This window comes from Bombus fervidus, chromosome 10 (assembly GCF_041682495.2).
Source record: "Bombus fervidus isolate BK054 chromosome 10, iyBomFerv1, whole genome shotgun sequence".
NCBI classification, from domain to species: Eukaryota; Metazoa; Arthropoda; class Insecta; order Hymenoptera; family Apidae; genus Bombus; species Bombus fervidus.
Window position 1 is genome coordinate 7,722,257 of NC_091526.1, and position 20,815 is coordinate 7,743,071.

The 20,815-nt window shown below is 39.9% G+C and overlaps 1 protein-coding gene across 15 annotated transcripts in view; it reads left to right on the forward strand.

Annotated features, from left to right (window-relative positions):
* Nucleotides 1-20,777, forward strand: part of By (focal adhesion protein tensin) — a 181,172-nt gene extending 160,395 nt beyond the window's left edge. For 11 of the 15 annotated variants that reach the window (XM_072011586.1, XM_072011590.1, XM_072011594.1 and 8 more), the window contains 12 exons: nucleotides 2,604-2,887; nucleotides 3,448-4,067; nucleotides 10,889-11,102; nucleotides 11,483-11,674; nucleotides 12,665-13,270; nucleotides 14,165-14,511; nucleotides 14,952-15,041; nucleotides 16,419-16,530; nucleotides 16,708-16,891; nucleotides 17,175-17,540; nucleotides 17,882-18,164; nucleotides 18,490-20,777. In XM_072011586.1, the coding sequence (XP_071867687.1) occupies nucleotides 2,604-2,887; nucleotides 3,448-4,067; nucleotides 10,889-11,102; nucleotides 11,483-11,674; nucleotides 12,665-13,270; nucleotides 14,165-14,511; nucleotides 14,952-15,041; nucleotides 16,419-16,530; nucleotides 16,708-16,891; nucleotides 17,175-17,540; nucleotides 17,882-18,164; nucleotides 18,490-18,649 (3,458 nt within the window). In that variant the 3' untranslated portion in view covers nucleotides 18,650-20,777. The remainder of the gene's footprint in view (nucleotides 1-2,603; nucleotides 2,888-3,447; nucleotides 4,068-10,888; nucleotides 11,103-11,482; nucleotides 11,675-12,664; nucleotides 13,271-14,164; nucleotides 14,512-14,951; nucleotides 15,042-16,418; nucleotides 16,531-16,707; nucleotides 16,892-17,174; nucleotides 17,541-17,881; nucleotides 18,165-18,489) is intronic. The other 4 variants (XM_072011587.1, XM_072011593.1, XM_072011589.1 and 1 more) reach the window with 4 other exon arrangements.
* Nucleotides 20,778-20,815: the final 38 nt, after the last annotated feature.

A 20,815-nucleotide genomic window follows, 5' to 3' on the forward strand; every position in this document is an offset into this window, starting at 1 on the left:
TACGATACGCTCGTAAAAGCTTTCTTTGATAAATGTTCAAATACTTTTTTCCAGCCACTGTAGCGTACGTAATCAAACTCGAGCAAAAGCAAAAAAATTGATCAGCAACGTATGGAACTTCAAAGTTGTCGTTCCCCTTGTAAAACATGAAAAATACGAATTCTTCCATTTTCCCTTGGTGATCTTCATATTTATACCGTAGCCAAAGTTGAGGATAAAGGTATCAGTATCATCGTAGCTTCTACTCGACTCTTATCTCTGCTTCGCAAATATTCACCCCAATAATTTACCGCGTCGTTTCGTTTTCGTATTGGAGCTCAGCGTAGCCGACGCCATTTAGATTCTCCGCTCGTCCAAGCGGTGAAAGAGCCTTCGCAATAATCCTGTGATCTCGATCAAGAGCAACAGGCTGGTCGTTGGCGGCGTGTTTCGCGTTTGCGCGCGGGTGTTAAATGCGTTCCATCTGTTGGTCAAAGGTAGATTAGACGGTACCGACGAAGTGGCTGTTTTCTTCCCCCTTCGCGAATAGAATCGCCAAGAAACGAATAAAAATGATTTATGCTCTCGAGAGATACGTCGCCGAGATAAAGCGGGTACGGATTGAATTCAAATGACATCGTGCTAGTGGAGTTTCGAAGAGGGTCTACCTGGTGTCCTTCGCCGAATGATCTTGATGGATATTGGTACGGTGACGTGGGTCGTTTGGTTCGTCGCTTGAAATCGAGAGCAAGGAGAGAGAAAATGGATCGTGAGATTGAATGTTGTAAAATCTCAAAGATAGTTACATGAAAACTTGTGAACGTCGTATATCTACTATTTTAAAAGGGAATTCTCGTTTTTCTCCTTTCAATTTAAATCATTTAATCATTATTTCGTAACAATCTTCATTATATAATTTTATTTGTAAACTAAAACACACGGGGAATTTCGAGGATGTATTTCAGTACATCTGGAAAAATAAGGAATATATTTGATAGAATTTTTTAAGTGAGAAGAGCAGAAACTTCTCAGATACTTCTAAAATTAATTCTTAATCCTGCCGCGATTTTTGGATTTTTATATCTCAATTTATCAAACAAAATAGATTTCTCTTAGGAAAATGCAATTGGATAAGAAATGATGAAAGCATCAGGATGATAACGACAATGTAAGAAGTTTTATTACTTCGTCAAATGGTTAAGAACGCTGCTCATATTTCTCGCTATAAAGGAAGGGAATAAACTCTAATAAAACCTATATACCATACGCGAATGTCCACTAGAATCCTCACACAGGCGGAAACCATCGCATCGGCGAGAACACGTACTCCAAGCTAATGGCGTATCCATGAGTGTCGGCATGTCCTAAAGCCTCTCTAGAAGAGCTCTCTGAAACAGCACTCTAAAAGTTAGTCTGTTTCCCCCCTTTTATTCATCTTCGAATCCAGTCTTTATTATCGTGGAATTTAGAGACCACGAGAGATCGATCTTCTCGAAACAAAAACATACACGCGTATCGTTTTCTTTTCGCCATTCGATTCACTTGGAGATCGTAAAAATACCATAGTCTATCGATTATCCCCAACTATTCCCACGAGAAAAACTTTCACCGTAGATGACCATCTACCGGACGCTTTGCTGTTTCTGTTTGAACCCGCCTGTTAGAATTTCGATCACGAACATACCGGAAGATATATTTTCGCTGTGCCGGATTCTCCGTGTAGAGAGAAGGTTCTTGGGACCGCGTCTGTCCCTTAAGATGGCTGTCGCGTTACGTGACAAGGATTTCTGGAAATCCAGTACGAAAGCCGCGATTGAACGCGTCACGCGAATTTCTCGATCTAGATGGACTGAAGCGTGAACTTCGACTTTCCTCGCGCTCGATCCCGCGGATAACCGACCGCGACAGATACTACGTTAACCGTGAGCACGCGAATTACTGTAGCGTGACACGAGCGACGAGGATTAGCGTTAAATTGGCGCGACGTACTGGAAGAGAGAAGAAGAGGATAGCATAAATTCGAAGTTGCTCGGTTCTTAACCTCTCGCTCGCAATTAGTCTCTGCCAGTTTCATCGGTCAACGATTTACAGTCGATTGTTCCCTCTTAACGAGCGCTCTTTGTTCCTCGGCGTCTGTAGGAAATTACGCGAATAACTTGATTAGCGCTAATTTCGGAAGAACGAAAGAGACATCGAAACGTTAAATTAGAAATAGCCTTAACAATTCGCACTTTGGTAATTAGTCTCGGTTAAAATTAACCTTCGTTTCCTTTAATAAGAGGGCAAAGCAGGTGAAGTTTGGGAATTTATCTTAGAAATAATTATAAATAAGAATTTAGATTTTTTCCAGATGATAGTAACGTATTTACTATTCGCTGTAACTAATATCTCTTTTATTAGAACATTCTTATTAGTCCATCACATTCAATGACATTTGAAATAAATATTTGAATTAAACACTTGAAGCGAAAAGTTCTTTTTTTGATACTGTCAAGGTAGTATACATCCTTAACGTGTTGCTTGCAGAAGTACATTTTTCTCAGCTTCACTAGCAGCTCGTTGTCGCATGTTTGACGCATTGCAGCCTATATGAAATTTAATCTGATCGCGGAATTTTTGTTCAGAAGGACGGGAAACACCATTATCACCGCCACCACCTTCGAGTTCCTCAGTTCAGACGTCGCCTCGCGGATTGGGTTACACCTGCGGTCCCATAGATGGATCTCTGTACGCTGTGGTACACCAGGGTGCTGCCGGTGGTGCCCGTGGCTCACCATTGACAGTTTCCATGGACAGCGGCATCAGCAGTGCTCCACCACAACGACCTAGTCCACCAGAACCAGAGCCCGATAACCAGGCTCATGGTGATCTTGATAAGCTTCTTCATGATATGATGCTTACTGTTGAGGTACGTCTATCGTCCTTTTGAACTAATATCATTGCGAAATTAAGTATTTATCGAAGATACACGAGACAAGTAAGATTCTCGAAAGACAAATTGATCGATTGCATTTTTTGTTCATTACTAAATTCCGTTATCCAAGCATATGACTAGTGGTCAACTTGTCAAGTTGTTAAGAAAAGAACAATTTGCATTCACAGATTTGTTTATCTTAAGAAGTTAACATAAATAATCGTAATGTTCGAGATAGAATTTAGAAAGTAACGTTTGTAGCATAGACGTCTTTTTCTATTTTTCTGACGTATGGAGTTACCGAATGTGGTTTCTAAATAACTCGTTTTTAATTCTCTACGACCTAAATTTTATTTACCTATGAAAGAGAAAGAAAATCTAAGAACTAACATTTCTTAGGAATTAGGAACATATACACAATCCTAAGTTACGCAAAGTTATGGAAAGTTAAATAATCGGTCAATATTGATCTTGAAAAGTCTTCCACGCCTAGATCAAACACTCTTTAACAATGATAGTTTCAGTAAAAAATGATTCCTATCTTACAAATACAGTCGATGCCAGATCCTCCGTCGGATGAGTATAGAACAGACAGAAGCGAGAAGATGTACATTCAGGAAACCCGCAGCTACAGCAGCCACACAAGCAGTCATTCCCCATCGACTTATTCTACGTTGAAAGATTCGTACAGGAACTACAGCACCGCGAAAGAATCCAGTCCGCCGTATAACTCGAGCAGCAGTTACAGCACCCTGAAGAACGAGTACAGAGAACCAGCAAAAATTGAACATCGAAGGGAGGAATTCGAATATCGTATGTCACCTGATCGAAAAATTTCTGATACCTCCACGGACACGTACAGAAAACACGCGGATTCTTTTTCACCACCTGGAAATATCGATTATATCGACGAAGACATCCCCTATCACGCGAGACAGACGAGTCAACCATTCTCGTACGGTGCCACGTCGGACATGATTAAACATCAAAAACTATCGTCTCCTTCTTTGGTCAGAAAGGCGTCTGTACGAGGTACGGCGCCTGTGGTGGATTTCGAAGATATCTTAGGGGAGAATTCGAGGAGACCTCTCAGCCCTTTGAGTCCAAACACGCCGGACCCTCCGCCAGAGTTCGCCAACGGTCCCGCGAAGAGCAGTTCGGATCACGTGGATGGGTGAGTGATATTCTACATTCCCCTTTTCTATGTCAAATTGTCACCTGAGTAATAGGGCTTTTTTCAATTGAATACGTTTTTCCGTTAAACTTCTTCTCTTTGCTTCGCGATGTATTACCACATATTTCCGATAAACTTGAAGCTTCCACTCCTTTCTATACTTACGTCTGTGTCTAACTTAAAATATTGCGGAGGAAGATCTCATTCAAGGTCGTTCGGAATTTCGAGTGGCCGTCCGTTTATGACTCGGACGGGCTCTATCTCTTCTTTAGGAAATTCCGAATTACATGTCCTTCCCGAGCTGTAAACCTAATGACTCCGACGTCAGGTAAAAAACCCAGCAGGGAAGGCACGATGGACGGATGAGATCCAACGGCTGGTGGGAAGAATCAGCAACATACTTGAATAGTTCATCATCAGACATCGTACTGTGCGGGTGAAATACTTCACTCCCAACAAGTTCTTACCACCGCCGTGTTCATAACATCACACTTTACTTTTATACAACAAGTGCAAATACAGTGCTAGATTACTCTAACGCTCGATCTATTAAATCTCCTCCACCTTGAGCGTTAAGTCATTCGAGGTACGCGATATCGACCGATCGGTTTGACCTGACCGGTTGCTCTTTAGTCGATAATTCGCAACAAGGATTGTTATGGGGAACCATCTAATATGAACTCGAAGCACTAACTGTCGTTCATAGATTAAAATATCACGTTGAGAAATCTTATTCGAGGTAGTTGTAGAAAAGCATCGAATCGATTCGCAAGAAATTACCATCTCTGACAAAGTCGACGCTTTCGCGATTTATGAATTCAGATATTATGTAGCAAAATCTCACGCGAAGGTATTTGTGGGAATTTTTCCAATTCCAATCTTCTCGACAAACCGCTTCTGGTCGACGAAAAACTACCATTTCCAACAAATTCGAAGCTTCCATCCTCTCTCTATATATATATATATATTCTCTCCGACTCAGAGTGATTACGGGGTGCGTTTTCCTGGCAGTGTTCCCAGCGAGCAACGTTAATATCGAACAGCCTCGGCTGCGTGTAACAAATCCCATAATTAAATGCCGGGTCCGTCTCTAATAATACGACGCGGGTTGAGACGCTTTTCGCTCGCACCGTGTTTCGACACGCTCGATGAATATCGTGAAACGAGATGGAGATTAGGAGATTTTCACGGAATCTGCCGTGGACGTCTCGAAGAACAAGTGGGCCATTCCCCCGGCAGAGCTTTCAGACGGCCAACAACGATCGCCTACAAGAAATGTCGTAACTCGTCATCCGAATCGGGCGCCGCAGAAGAGTGTCACGAAGCTCGAAAGAGAGTCGGTAGAGAAACGAGGATAGAAGCCGTCGCTGGGACAATTAATAAATTGTCTACCCATAGGCGGACGCGATTGCAACGCACTACGGTCGCCGTATTTCTGCCAGGAATGGAGAACGCGGTCGTCGTGAGTCATTGTCGCTTGCCAGGGCAAATGGAAAGAGAAAAGTCAGTAGATACGGACGGTGCTAGGACAGACGCGTCGTATCGCGTTATGAAATACGAGTTTCGCGGTTGGAGGGTGGATAGTACGAGCTATGACCACATTGTCGTCTCGTTAATTCCTCGTTCTGCAACATTGTGCTTACCTTACAAATAAATCGACCGGTTTGACAGCGATGTTTCTCGATCGTACGTTAAAATACCATTTTAATTTCTTTTCGAGTTTGTCGTTGTTTGGATAATATATTGAAAGGCATTGAAAGCCGTTCTTTGGTTTCCTCTATCTTTTTTGTCCTTTATTTAAAAGTAGACTATGAACTTTTAGGTAAATTCATATTTTTGACGATTCATATATTTACGAAATGATATATGTTTGAGAAAACTGAAGTTTTATTATACTATAGTCTTCCTTCATCTAATTAAAAATCTCTAATCATTATTTCGTAACACCTTATACAATATAACTTTACTTGGAAGGTAAAAGACACGGAAAATTGCAAATTTTCCTGCACACGTCTTGAAAAAGGAAAGATAGGACATTTTAATTAAGGAGGGCAAAACAGATTTTCGTAACCCTGCATAGCATTATACAGCACTGTGCTTATTGTCTTGATAAAAGCTTTGTATTCGTATGACGCTCGATTTCGACTAGTTTCAAATCCACTTGAGAATTCGGTCACTGAACTGAACGCGTCGATTTTCGCGGTCGAAATCTTATCCGAGAACGAGAGAAAGCAAGAAGTCCACGCTTAACAAGTTTGTTAAAGCGTACATATGTAGCCTATGGAGTTCGTCGAACCGGACAGCAGTCACCGTAAAATACTCGTCTCGTTTTGTGTATCGAGAGTCGCTGGAGGGCCCGAGAGCCGTGAAAATAAACGTCCCTTCTGGCACCATGAGTCGAGCTCAGCCTGCGAAACCGCAAGTTTCGCCCGGATATTTATGAAGAACCGCGATCCGCTACGATGAAGAAACAGGCGACGTTTATGGTCGAGGAGGTCGACAGACGTTTGGCAGGTCTGCTTTCTCAACCGCAAAGAAGCTCTCCTTTCGGGGCTTCGCCGTTCGTTCCTTGTCTCCCGATCCTGGTTTTCTGCTTCCCCTGCGACGTGTAGCTGTTTAAATTCCATCTACGGTGACCGTCCCCTCTGAAACAATCGTTCAAAGTACCGGACACTATCTCCACTTTGATCGAAGCCGTTTGATCTCATTTTAAACGCGGATAGAAAAGTTCGTTCTTTCCTGCTTCTGTGGAAATGAAGTATTAATGACTAAAATGGAATATTTTGAGGAAATAGTCTGCTCTAAGCGCGAGAAATGACATGAAATTTGAAATATAGATAATACATTCGTATTTCATTGTAAAAGTGCAATTTATACGGCGAGGCAATTGACCCTTTCAGAGCCGAATTTTTTGAAGACCATGAGAAACATTCTCTTTTATTAATTTCTACTAACAGAAAATCATTTTCTCATTTTATAACGAGGATAGAATGCACTAAACTCAGGACCAATTTTACAAAACAAGTTTATTTATAGTTTAATTACCTAATATCTTCATAAATTACAACATTGCCTATAAACAAAATCCACCGTAAAAGGGTTAATATTTTCGAAATTTTTGAAAGGGTAATGAAAATACTTGAATGATATATGATAATGAAAATAGTTAAAAATGTTTTTAAAAAATTTCCAAGAGACAAATGAGACTATTTCAATGCTGTGGAGTTGATCATCAACGTATTGTATTTTATTTATATTTAATAAAATTACAGCCCTGTGGAAGATAGAAAAAGTAATTTGTTATATCGTTTTTCTGTGGTCTTTTCTTGCTTATGATACGACGTATTAATTAAGTGAAAGGTAAAGAATCGTCCAGGAAATATCGCAACAGTGATTCCTTTATAGACGCGCGAACGCGCGGAATTCGCATGGCGCAATGAAACGAACGTGTATAGGAGTGAAATTAAAATGCCCCGTTTCCATCTACGAAATAAAAGATACAACGGTACGAATTTACGAGGGCGAACATTCTCCCGTTGACAGTTTGAAATAAACTGCTGGATGCTATCTCGTTTTCCCGGCGCAAAACTCGCGCGTTTCAAATAATAAAACGTCTCGTTACGTTCCCGCCATTCTTCCTTTCTTTCGGACACGCGATCGGTACTTTCAGAATCATTTGCGCTATTTTGTACGTCGGATGTAGGGCAATTTTGTGTTGCAGCGAACTTTTTCATAGAAAACTAACTCACCAACAAGTGAGCTTGTTTAAAAGCAACAACTGCAAATCCAGTCATTAGACTCTTCAAGCTTTTTCAACTCTACGATTGTCGTTTCGAGCTGAAACTCACAGTGATGTATGTCAAGATTTAGAGAATTTCGATTTAGTCACATATTTCGATCCTTGAAAGTATAATCCCCTTAGATTTATAATCAAGTAAATTATAACTTTATTCTCTGCCGCGATACGTTTTCGTGACTTGGAAAAATATAATGAAGTTTTTATAATAATAGAATGTTACTTTACAAATAGCAGCAGTGGACTGATTTACACTACGACTTTCATTTCTCCATATAACAATAGCTTCGATTAAGAGATGATATTTCGTCGATGAGGACTACCCTGATTTCTTCGTTGGTTGGAAATACAAAAGTAGACACTTTTTCCGAAATAATACCGCGGCTAGAGGCAAGGGAAACAGAACCTCGATCTAGGATAGATCGGAAAGGACGTCGGAAATGGGAGCTCGTCGAGAAAAATTGCGCGAAAGCTTTACGAACCGCTTTTGTGCTCTTACTTCTACTTCGAATGACTTCCGTATCCGAGCACGCTCTGCTTCCGCGAAGCTCTGCCGGCGATAGAAAAATTGCCAGCGGAAAGAAAACGTAGTTGCAGAAGCATGGAAAACAAAGCAAACCACCGGTGAAAGCGAAGAGAAGAAGAAGAAGAAGGGACTGAGCCTCGTAGCGGCCGATTTACCGCGTCTCGTCTGTTCTATATTTATAATTATGTCAGAGGGCGGCCCGAGTCCCAGAAATAGGAATCTCCTCTCTCCATGTTTTTCCACAAATAAGAATCTTTTCTTTTTTGTTGCATCGTCCCTGACATTCTTCTTTACTTTACTTACCGCAGACATCCCTTAATGGCATCAATCGTCGACTCGTGGTTTAATTCCGTTCTGGTTTCAGTTGATCTAATAATAAAAAGATCAAGGAAATTAGCAAAAGATAAATAGAAATAGAATATCAACTAAAATAACTTATCATAGTGTCTTCCTCTGTGATCTTCAAGTATTTGGATTAGTAAAATCGGAAACGAACTTTGTTGGTTTCAATCGTGCTGTATACAAGTCAGAAAGCAGAAATCTCAAATTGTTCATTCTAACTACTCCAATTTCGTGTTCGGTACAGAGGAGGATCTTTCCAAGCTGATTACTAACCCCGTAAAAGAGTTAATTTTCCGTAAATCTACCAGCAATAAGAAATCCTATTTACGTCTCTTTCAGAAATTTGCAGCCATCGTTTGATCTCGTGGCAAATTAACTTCTCATCCAAACTTCATGCGCGTTTGAAGATCGTAATAGCGTAAGAACCTCGGAGCAATCGTTCCTTCTATAATTCGCAGCTCCATTAACACGGTTCGGTTTGCGTCATAAATGCAGCCATTTGCTCAAAATATTCCTTTATGAATTAATTTATATCGCTGCAAACGAGAACCGTTTTCATTTCTATAGAATCTGCTTCTCCTAACATTGCCATGTTACAATGCTGTGTCCACAGTAATAAAGCTCACTACTCTGTTACACTACTGCGTTTACGAATAAATCGCAAACCATTTTCGTTTCCAGTATGGGCACTTTCGTTTCGTCAGAGAAGGAAATATACTGTTACGTCAAATACGAACGATATAGCACGGTGGGAAATGAAAATTTTAAGCAGCAAAACCAACTGATGTAATTGTATCCAAGGCTGAGCGCATTTTTTAAAGAAAATTTATATTTTGGGTTGCAGAAGTTGCGAATCAAATGATATTGTTAATTTATAGCGACCATAATAAATTAAATTAGAATATTTGACTTTAAAGAGTTCAGTTTCATTTTATATTTTACATTTTAATCGCGCTCAAGTATATTAGTAAAATATATAATAATATAAATATATCTTAAATTTACAGTCAGTTATCCCTAGATTGGTACCACTGATTGGATCATTACTCATATTGGACACGAAATTTTTACTAAATATATGTATGCGATAAATATCTTGCAATTTTTATATACGCTCGTTCCATATTTTACCAATATAATTATGACAGTCGTGTACTATTGCAATACACAATGAAATTTCAGTGTTTCATATAAGACATACAATGTAGACGTAAAAGTTTTCTATCGTGAGCCAGCGTGGATGCGGTATAATGCAAACAATTCACGATTTTCTCCATCGCCAGGGTGTGGCCATATCAACAAAGCTAGGTATGAATTTCGTTAGACCTTAGTAAAAAGGAAATCTAAGCCGAGAAGAAAGAGATGGTCGATTTATGGTACCGATCGATATATTACGAGCGGCAGCATTGTGAACGAAACACGGGCAGAAATCGATGGCCCGCAGCGACCTCATCGATCAGGATGCAATTATCCAGGATCTATCTTGGTAGGAGGTCCTGATTCCGGCCTTCTTCCGACTGGGACCGTGACGTGGCCTGTTCTAACGAGGCTTTGTTACACGACTCGTGCGTCTCGTGTTCCCTCGAGAAAGTAGCTTCTCGTGTTTTCGTCGTCTGCTCGCGAGTAACTCGAGTCGGACAGCGTTAGGCGAGGAAAGCGAGAAATCACGATTTACAGGATGAAAACAGCTGCTCCACGGCAACCGAGATTCTAATCTCTGACAGGTGACAGAGGATCCTATACAGCCTTCTTGGTCACGCTTTCTTTCCTTTTCGCGAGGCGAAAGAATTATCTCGGCGCTCGAAAAGGAAGCGAAGACGTTTTTTCTGACTTCTCGGCTCTTTCGTGTACATCGGTTTGCTATGTAGTTTTCTCTGTCGATCGATTCGATAGCTTTCTAATCTGAGTGTTTATACGCAAAAAAAATTTGGGATTGTTAGATGTTCAATTCACTGCTGGTGCGACTTGACAAAAATGGCTTAGAAAAATAACACTTCCGATGAAAAACATGGTACAACTTTCATTTACATGACTTTTGTTATACGGATTTGTCTGTGATTTAATTTAACGAGATCAGCGAAACGTGCATGTCGCAATGATCGAAAAAGTTTCAGCACAACGTGACAAAGCCCAAACCGCTTCTCTTCTTGTTACCAGATTATCATGGTTGAGACAGCAGCAATTGAAACTTGCCGCGAGAAGGGATGAAAGGAACCCGGGGAAACTTTGGCGGCAGGAAACTGGGAATCGTGTGATCGGCGAGCTGAGAAGCTTACAGAGAGGTAGATTGAGGCACGACGGGTACGCTAGTGATTCTGCGGTGCTCGATGACGATGACGATACGTGGGTTGTCCATTCTACTTCCGGACAGGTGAGAAATAATACCAATTTTCTATCCTATTTTTTGTTTTCCATAATTTTATCATATCATATTATTTTTAACACTAGAATTATTAATAACTACAATCTAACTTGCATTAAATACAGGTGAAACCGCAATCCTATATCGCATTCGTTTTCCGACAAAACGTGGGAATGGGTCATTTTACTCACTTTGGTATTTGTTAATTACATTACTGTTCTCTGGGCTATCATAATCTCTTCCATGATTTTATGTTATATTGTAATTTATTTTGACAACCATACTTTTCTAATCCAATAGTTATCTTCCGTGCTCATTTATTACAACATAATCAATTTTTACTTACGATCTCTGTATCACGATCTTCTAGTGATAATTCATAATTTTAGACGCAATCAAGGCCAGCACCTTATACATCCGCACCAGCAAGTCCTCTGCTTCCGCAACGATCCAGCAGCCGGAAGTACAATGGTACGATCGGAACCGGTACCCTAGGAAGACCACGAGCAGAGAGCGTGAACGAGCGTCCATTCATGTCCGTGAAACGCGCTTACGAATATCGCAAATACGGCGACAGTCAGGTAAACGAGGAAGTATATGTACACGTAATAATTAGAGAAATATAGAAAGAAAGTAGCAGCTTGCTGTTACGTAGATTACGACATAACGTAGGCTGGAATCGATCGTGGTTAACGAACGCGTCGAGATGTCCAGAAGCATAAAATGTTTGATCGTCGTATAAAGTAACGAAAATCACGCAGGACGATTACGCGATAAATATTTATTAAGTCGTCGGTGCGGTTGGAGAAAACAACGTAGTATTAGCCGAGCCAGTTACTTGAAGCGCTCGACTACTTAAAATAATTATCGGTAATAAGGATAATAAATCGAAAACGGCGGCACGGTCGATCCTGGCTTTACGCGAATGAAACGGCGGCAGCACGAACGCTACAATTTAGTCCCTCATAGATTGCGACTGTAAAAGCAACTCGCACTGTGGTGCTCTGTTTTATGGTTATATCCCACAGTTAGATCCTAAACAGCAAGAAACAGCCCACCTTACACTCGTAGACATGGTAAAAACGATCGCATCCTTTAGAACCGCGAGTTACAGTTTAACCCTTTCTTGTGCCAATTTTTTGGCTCGGTTATTATACAATTATTGTGCGAGGCGTCGCTCGATGATCGGTACGATTGGAAACGAGGATAATTCTACGCGATAAAACCACTAAAAGATACCTGTGGAATTTCTTGCTTAGAATTTCTCCATAACTTTATTCGCCATACAATATATACCTATCATGAACCTATAATTACCTTGGATATTTATTATGACTGGCAAACCGGTTATAGAAAATTCATCATCGTTCTAACTTCATCTCCATATTCACGATTCTGAATCTTAAAAGGTAACCGTGTAATTACAAATTAATACGATTAACGTGTGCTAATAAAGGATCACGATGATCCGATGGCTAATAAGAAATCAGCGCGTGTAAACATAGAGCGTGGCAGGAAAGGATTAAAACGGCCAGCTCCCTCTAGCATGAAGCGCTTGGCTTGCTTTTCAGAGCCCTCCAACATCCCCTCGCTCAGGCTTAGCAAGCACGCAACCCTTAGGATTAGCAATGCAGCAACAAGCAACGTTCATTAATACGGACAAGCCTCAACCACCACGACCAGAGTCTCGTAGCGATAGTTTTGCTCGCGCTGACGCTCTGTTGCGTGAGCACCGACAGCAACAGCAGCAACTGGCCGCCAGCAACGTTCACACGGACCAGAAACAATCGACGAGTCCAGATTTCGTCTCGACTCTGACTCGAAATTCTCGGCCAGAGTCGCGAAATCAAGTTGTGACTTGTCAAAGTATCAGCAGAACCACGGTGACCAGCAACGACAGGACAACCGACCACGTGGACGCAGGATTGTTGACCATGGTCGATCAGCAATCGAGCACACCGAACAATCCAGACCCTCTCGTGAGCCTCATTCAATCACTGGCTGAAATTTCGCCCATTCGCTCACCCCAATCGATGACTAACAAGTCAGACATGAACGATCATCACACGAGCATCAGCGCAGCAACCACGACAACTGCGAGGAGCAACATTGTTAACCTTGCCAGCACTAATTGCTCCCCTAACCAGTCGCCCAAAGCATGGCAGAATTGCACCCAGGTTTGTCCAGCCTCCTCCCGCAGGAATCCTCACGTACCTCGACTTGCATTCTAATGTTTTTCATTTTTATGTGACTGCATGGAAGGATGGAGAGAAATATTTTGTGTTTTTTTTTTGTTGTTGTTTTATGGTTGTTTATTTTTTTGATACATGTAGACTTAACTCTATTGCAGCTACGAATGAGATGTTTAACTCGTGTTTTTAATGAAACGTGAAGTGTAATAATATCTAAGTAACAAGTTGACTACTACATCAAAATCGCGTGATCTTGCATTATGACTAAACTTTAATAAGGAATAATTGATGTAAAGAAGAGATGGCTGAGGATATATGTAAAAATATATTTTCACTTGAGCGAAATCATTCAAATGGAAAATTGTTATTATTATCTCACATTAGTACACTTGACTAAAGATTAAAGGGATAAAAATGTTAAAAATAGAAAAGATATTCTGAAGCTTTAACTATTAGGTTGCCCGAAAAGTGTCTTTCTTTTACAGACACGTCTTTTACAACAACGCATCTTTAACAAATATGAAACCTAATCTGTCAAACGTTGTGATCTTTCGATAAAATAATATAAAATGGAAAATGTTGTGCATCCATTATTTCTTTATAAAACGAAAGAAACTTTTCGGACGACCAAATATATAATATCACATCGTATCTCCAAATGCAAAGGAGTTAAGACTAAAAATGTCTTAGATTTCTCTCGAATCATTCTATCTGCATATTTCACCAGAAATTTTAGATTGATTGTATACATATACATATACATTTCAAATTGCTTCATACGCCTCATAGATTGATTAGATGTGCGCAACATCTCTTCAACTTACTTTTTTAATAATACGTCGCATGAAGCACACATGAAAATTTGATGAAAACTTGCAGTCGCACAATGACTCTGCTTCATCGTGGACCGAGAGGAGCGTCAGTCCCGGAAGTACGGTGGTCAACAGCGCGTCGAGGCCGCAAACTCCGGCGTTTCCGGTACATCCTCGAACTCCGTACGTGAACAATTCTTCGCCTACGGTTACGTTCGCGGCTGATCGCTCCTATAGCACGAACACAAGTTACAACGTGAACAACAACAACAATAACGTGCACAACGTGGAGTCAACCGGGAACAATAATAACAACATCGGGAATTATGGCAGCGAACGAACGATCTACATCGAAGAACGAAGAGAAGTCTCGAAGGAGACGGGACTTCCACCCAAGAGTCCGACAACACAGAGGTGGGCGACTATTTTGTTATTTTTCCATTATTATTAACTTGTTTCATTCTCTGATTAGCGAAAATAGTATTGGAGCTTCGGGAAGCTCGATTTATTTATTCTACGAATAATATAAAATCAAGTTCAAAAGTCAAATAACTTTCGTTCCTTATTTATTGTATTCGAATTTTTACATTAATTAAATTAACATAAAAGATTATAATAATAGTAATTTAAATGAGGATAACGAAGATAATGATTTGAAGGGTAAGAAAATTAGTTCACACTCGTAATGACTGAAGTTTCAGTTTTGTTTTAATGGAACAGAGTGATTTTCTTCCTTTCCTATTTTTTATTTCCTAATGAATGCTGAAGCAAAATTGGTTTGATGGGATTATCTTCCATCGAACATTGCTGATGGAAGCAATGATTATGACGCAGAACGATATTCGTGATTCTAGACGCTTGAGTTTCCCGGCAAGCGGGCCACTTAAACAAACGCATAACAAACGATGGCCGCTCACTAACCAATCGGCGTCGTTCGACTATAGGTAATATATTATTTGAGAGCACTGGAACACGTGGCAAATGACGAACTCGCGCTTCTCAACGATAGAAATGCGTTGACTTCGCAAATATGTCGTGAATGTTTAATGTCGTGCCATTAACCGTTTGTATCAATACACTTCCACTGCAACCGCATCTTATATGACCATCAAAAAAATTATGTCAAAATATCATCTGATCGACGATATACATTTATGACTTGAACATTTTAATCCTTTCACAGTGTAATTCGAAATAAATATGAGCAAAACATAATAATTTATATGTAGTAAATAGCAAAATATATTATTGCTGTGTTTCTAAGAGATAATCTAGATCTATCGTCTGATGATTGCATAAGAAGGTAATGGAACGTTACTTGCAATTATTAATTAATTCTTCATTAATTTGTACTCTTCTGATTTGTACATCTTTACACTGAAATTCGTATACTGTTACTATCAACCACCCAGTGTGTCCAATATTTATAATTGGCAAAGTATATACTTTTTGTAAGTATCTGATACCAAAAATCCAAGAAATTACGTTGCCAAAGCAATAATTATTTTCTAAATCACTTACTCTAAATTCTTTATCATTATAGTACACTCTTAAAGGGTTAAAGTAGCTGTAATACATGAAACTTCCGTGTTTCATTTCGGATCGATGCGGTTGTAGGGGATTTTGCAGATCTCAGCATCGTGATGAAAAACGAAGAGCTAAGAACACGCATTGTTCGTCGTGTGTGAGTGTGTATATTGCACCTGTCGGACTAACAAAAGCTCGAGCTTCTTGCATCGTGAACCACCTTGAAAGCATTTTGTCATGCAACGAATGTCCAAATATGTCAGCACAGCAAAAAACGAAAAAGAAAAAATATGTCAAAGAAAACTCACGTAACAATTCATTGACAGGCTTCTTATTAATAATAAGAAACGAAGAAAGAGGACATTCGATATCACTAATTAACATGTACAATAATATATGCACTATCATTTTACTCAATGACAAGAATTTTTGCTGACAACTGTGCGTGTATATAGACGTGTGTGAATCGTTGTTCTTAGGATAAAAAGGAATTGTAAGTTACGAGACGTATTCGTGCAATCGTATTTCTTTCTCGCTCTTTTTCTGTCTCTTCGCCTGTGTTTCCTTTATCGATATTCCTTCTTCCTGGCCCTCGATCTTTTCCTCGTTCTTGTATGTACCACATTTCCGATGTTTTCTCACAGCGTACACCATCTTGCACGAATCACCTGACAACACACATCTGTACACTGTACACACACAGAGATCACGGAATACACGCGTCTGCCTGCACGCGGAAAACGATCCTGCTCGAAATGCACTTTATAACGATGCTTGTGATTGCTTCCTTGTAGCAAGGACCGATCTGTTTCTCCGATAAACGAGCCAACGATGCAACAACAATCGCAAGCTGTCTCGCGCAGCCCTGGTACTCCGACTCACATTGAATTTGCTCAAAGTCCTAAGGTACGTATAGTCAAATATATTTTACGAATTATTTCTCAATCAATTATTACCTGTATCGATTTAATCGATCGTTTGTCGTGTTTCTAATTGCATTTTTATTTATTGCACGAGTATTCATTTTCATTGTATTGAAGCTATTATAGTTTCTAAGACGAAGGTATTATGATTGGATTTTAGAGTGCCACATCGTACACATCCATAAACAGTGGTGGCCAGTCATCTCCTCAGATCCAGTATTACGGTTCAAGACGATCCAGTGTACATTCGAACACCGAGCCGCAAGAAGTGGCCGATGTCAACGTAAAATTTGTGCGCGACACCAGCAGGATCTGGTACAAGCCCAACATATCTCGAGAGCAAGGTACTTATTTCACTCAAACTTCCTTCTAGAATTCCATCTTTCTCGAATAATCTACAAAGGAAGTATTAATTTCCTAAGCAGGCTTTCGTCAAATAATAAATTAACCATAGACAAACGGCGTAGAAGCAATATTTTTACTAAATTACTAATTTTTATGCATTTACAGGAACTTTATTTATGAGGATTTTTATTCATTTTTTGAGAAACTTTTTAATTGTGAAAGTCTGAATCCGAAAGATAAGTCTGAACGACGTAAACACGAATCTGTATTGATATTTTTCAGCAATCTCAATGCTGAAGGATGCAGCGCCAGGAACATTCGTCGTTCGAGATAGCAATTCCTTCCCAGGAGCCTTTGGACTCGCTCTGAAGGTAGCAACTCCGCCTCCAAGTGCACCAAGCAGTCCCAAAGACCCGTCTAGCGAGTTAGTCAGGCACTTTTTGATCGAGCCTACATCCAGAGGTGTTAGATTAAAGGGATGTGCCAACGAGCCAGTCTTCAGCTCGTTATCGGCACTGGTTTATCAACACAGTTTGATGGCGATGGCTCTACCTTGCCAGCTGTTGCTCCCAGAACCGGAAGCTGCAGCCAGAGCTCTCGATTCACCTGGCACGAATAGCACACAGCAACTGCTTGCACAGGGTGCAGGTAATTCATTAAGGAAACGTAATATTCGACTAATGTCAAATCTTCAACACATGGAAAATATTAATCAAAGAATATTGATCATTCGAATTCAATAATTTCAAAAATACGAATATTCTTTGATTAACTATATATAAAACTTAAACGTGTACAGAATCAAAGTTCTTTGCCTTGGGAGATTCTTGCAATTTCAAACTTTTTCGATGAAGACCTATGACGCATACGTATGCATCATTATATGTATATAAAAAGAGATACGCACGACGCATACGTTGCGTCATTAGATAGATGTTAATTTAATTTCTCGATTGCATTATGGTTTATGATTTGTAATTTCTGTTTAGCCTGTAATGTTTTATACCTTTTCACCATGGACACGGAATCACTGACGGGTCCTCAGGCCATCAAAAAGGCAGTCACGACAATGTTCGAGCAGAAGCCACTGCCTACAGCGACTATCGTCCATTTCAAAGTTTCAACGCAGGGAATAACTTTGACGGATAACGCGCGGAAGCTTTTCTTCCGTAGGCACTATCCCACGAACAATATCAGCTACTGCGGCTTAGACACGGAGGAACGCACTTGGGACTTCGCCAGCGAGGAAACTGGCCGCTCAGTCAGTGCCCAGTACGTTCTTTATGTTCATTCTTTTCACATTCCAATTTCTCCTAAACTTACAACTAGTTTTACTTTACCACGAAGATACCTAAAATTATTTCCTTGCGCCTTCAAATCGAAATTATTTAGAATTCAGATTAAAATTTAGTCTATAATAGCAACTTTGTAATTTAATGTTCGCTTTGGAACTTTAGCTGAATTATTCTTAGAATTGGCATTTAATCGAAGGTTATAAATATGTTGTCTAATATTTCTTTTGAAATTCAAGCTGAATTAGTTGTAAACTTGGAATTTAATCGAATTTTTTATTGTATGTCTAATTCTCTTTTTCCAGTCGATGCTTTGGATTCGTCGCTAGAAAACCGGCGCACAAATCGGACAACCAATGCCACGTGTTCGCGGAACTAGAACCAGAACAACCAGCCACGGCCATAGTGAATTTCGTGAACAAGGTCATGATGGGCAATTCCATAGCCAAGGCCAACATCGTATAAATTGTTTTATTCGTCGCACACGTCCTCGAGAATGCTTGAATAACGGTTTCATCTCTGAAACTCGGACAGAAAGTCGACGAAGACAAGATAGAAGCGATTCATCATGAAGAATGAATACGGATCGAACATTATTTACGAAGAATAATAGCAAGATCGTGTTATTCGAAGGACGTTAGTTGACTATCGTAATAGGTCTTCATGCATTTCGTGAAGTAGAATCGAGTCAGTAGAGCATGAACGTTCTAAGCAAAAATACAGTAGAAGTTAACGATAGAGATTGAATCGTTATTGTTCTAAATGAAGAAGTATCCAAGTGAAATGGGAAACTCGGTTCCATCCTCGTGTCAGTGATCATGCTATTCAGAAGAGAATGTTATTAACGACGATCGTTATTGCTGGTTATTATATTAGAGAATAGTAAAGTAATATAAACTATATCGGAGCAAAGTACGATGACGCGATTGCAACTTCTCGTTGTGTTACATTTTAGAAAAGAAACACGAAGATTTAACTTAAGAATAATTCGTCTATGATTAACCGTTTTGTACCAGTTTTTTACGTCTGCAATCGAGAATCGTTCCTGCATTAATTAACGTAAACCATCATCAAGAGCAACGCATGCTACACAGAATTTTCGTTTTCCATTAATCGTATTCGTTGTGAAGGGACGAAGTTACAGGATAACGACGTTATACTTTGCTTCCAGCGCGAAACTATTACACGAACGATATGCAAGCGAACGTACCGATAGCTGGTAGGTATAGTTGATTACGAGTAATCGATCGTGCTCTATGCGCGAATCTCGAAGATCGTCGCGCATTCGAAGCGCAGACTCGCGAGTACGTGTCTCGATCGTAAAAAATATCACACGCAGAAATAGTTACACGTATGTATGTACACTGTTACGAAAAAATGCAAGAAAACTCAAGAAAATAGTTGAATATCTATATACGTTATTAATCACGTTATACTTGGGACTCTCGAGTAATGTTTATCGAAGAAAATGTTACGTCGTTGCGGAGCCGTGCCTGTGTATCGTAGCCCGCGATGTTCCAAAAGAAAGCAGCGGTTTAACGTTACGAATAAAACGTTCTATAAATAACTGTAAATAAGTTGAACAGAAAATATGAACAGGTATCGAGAAGAGAATCGATGCTTGTTCGCCGAATGAAGAGATGAGAAGTTAAGGGATAAAGTTATGGGGCGAACGGAAGAAAAAGGAGAGATCGATCCTCCAACAGCGTCAACGTGACGGAACAAAAATATAAACGATACTCGATGAGGAGTAGCGTATCGAAACGAAACATCACATTTTGTTTAATGACTCCCCGTAGGTTCTTGCCATTTATTCGTCCTCGCGAGCGACGTCCTTCGTTCGTGAAAGAAGAATTCGAGAATCGACGAAGGAAGATCCAATTGGCGGGGACGACGATAAGCAGTCAATTATTACGAAAGAAATGTTATCTGTAATTACGACAATACCGTGCCACGAGGGGATTTACGATAAAAAAGAAAGAGAAAAAAAAAAGAAACTGTTTATCGTATCCTCGACGTCGCGATAATTTTCTTTCTTTCCCCTTCGTCTACTTTTTACACTGTTTTAATGCAATCGAGAAGATCGGTCGATCGGGCTCTTATTAAACTTCCTCTGCTTTATCCAAATGACTCTTCCAGTTATCGAACCAATGATATTGGAGAAGAAATGGAGAGTGAGGAGTTTTTGTCAGAAACTGTGTGCTAGTCAAAATTCGATGTGTATACTCGAACGTACAGAGAATTCGATATATAGATCTCGATCTGTAAAAGACGAGAATAATACAAACCATCCGATCTTTCTTCTCGATCCTCCTCTCTATTTTAATTCTTCGTAGTCGTTGTTCGTGGCGGCGTTTCCGGCCGCGAGCCACGATCGTTGTCTCGTCTTTATATGTTTCAATTTTCGTACACGTGGAAAGCTGACTAACCGAGTAACATTAATTTAACACCAGTCATTATTATAATAATTATTAATTATTATTACTTATTTACGCTCTATTATTACGTAGGTTCACGCAATAATTGTATTGCTGCATACTAGAACGGTATGCTGTTATAGTTGTAACGATAATAAACCATATTCGCAGCGTAATATCAGATAATCCATTTTTATCCTATTTTCAGGAATAC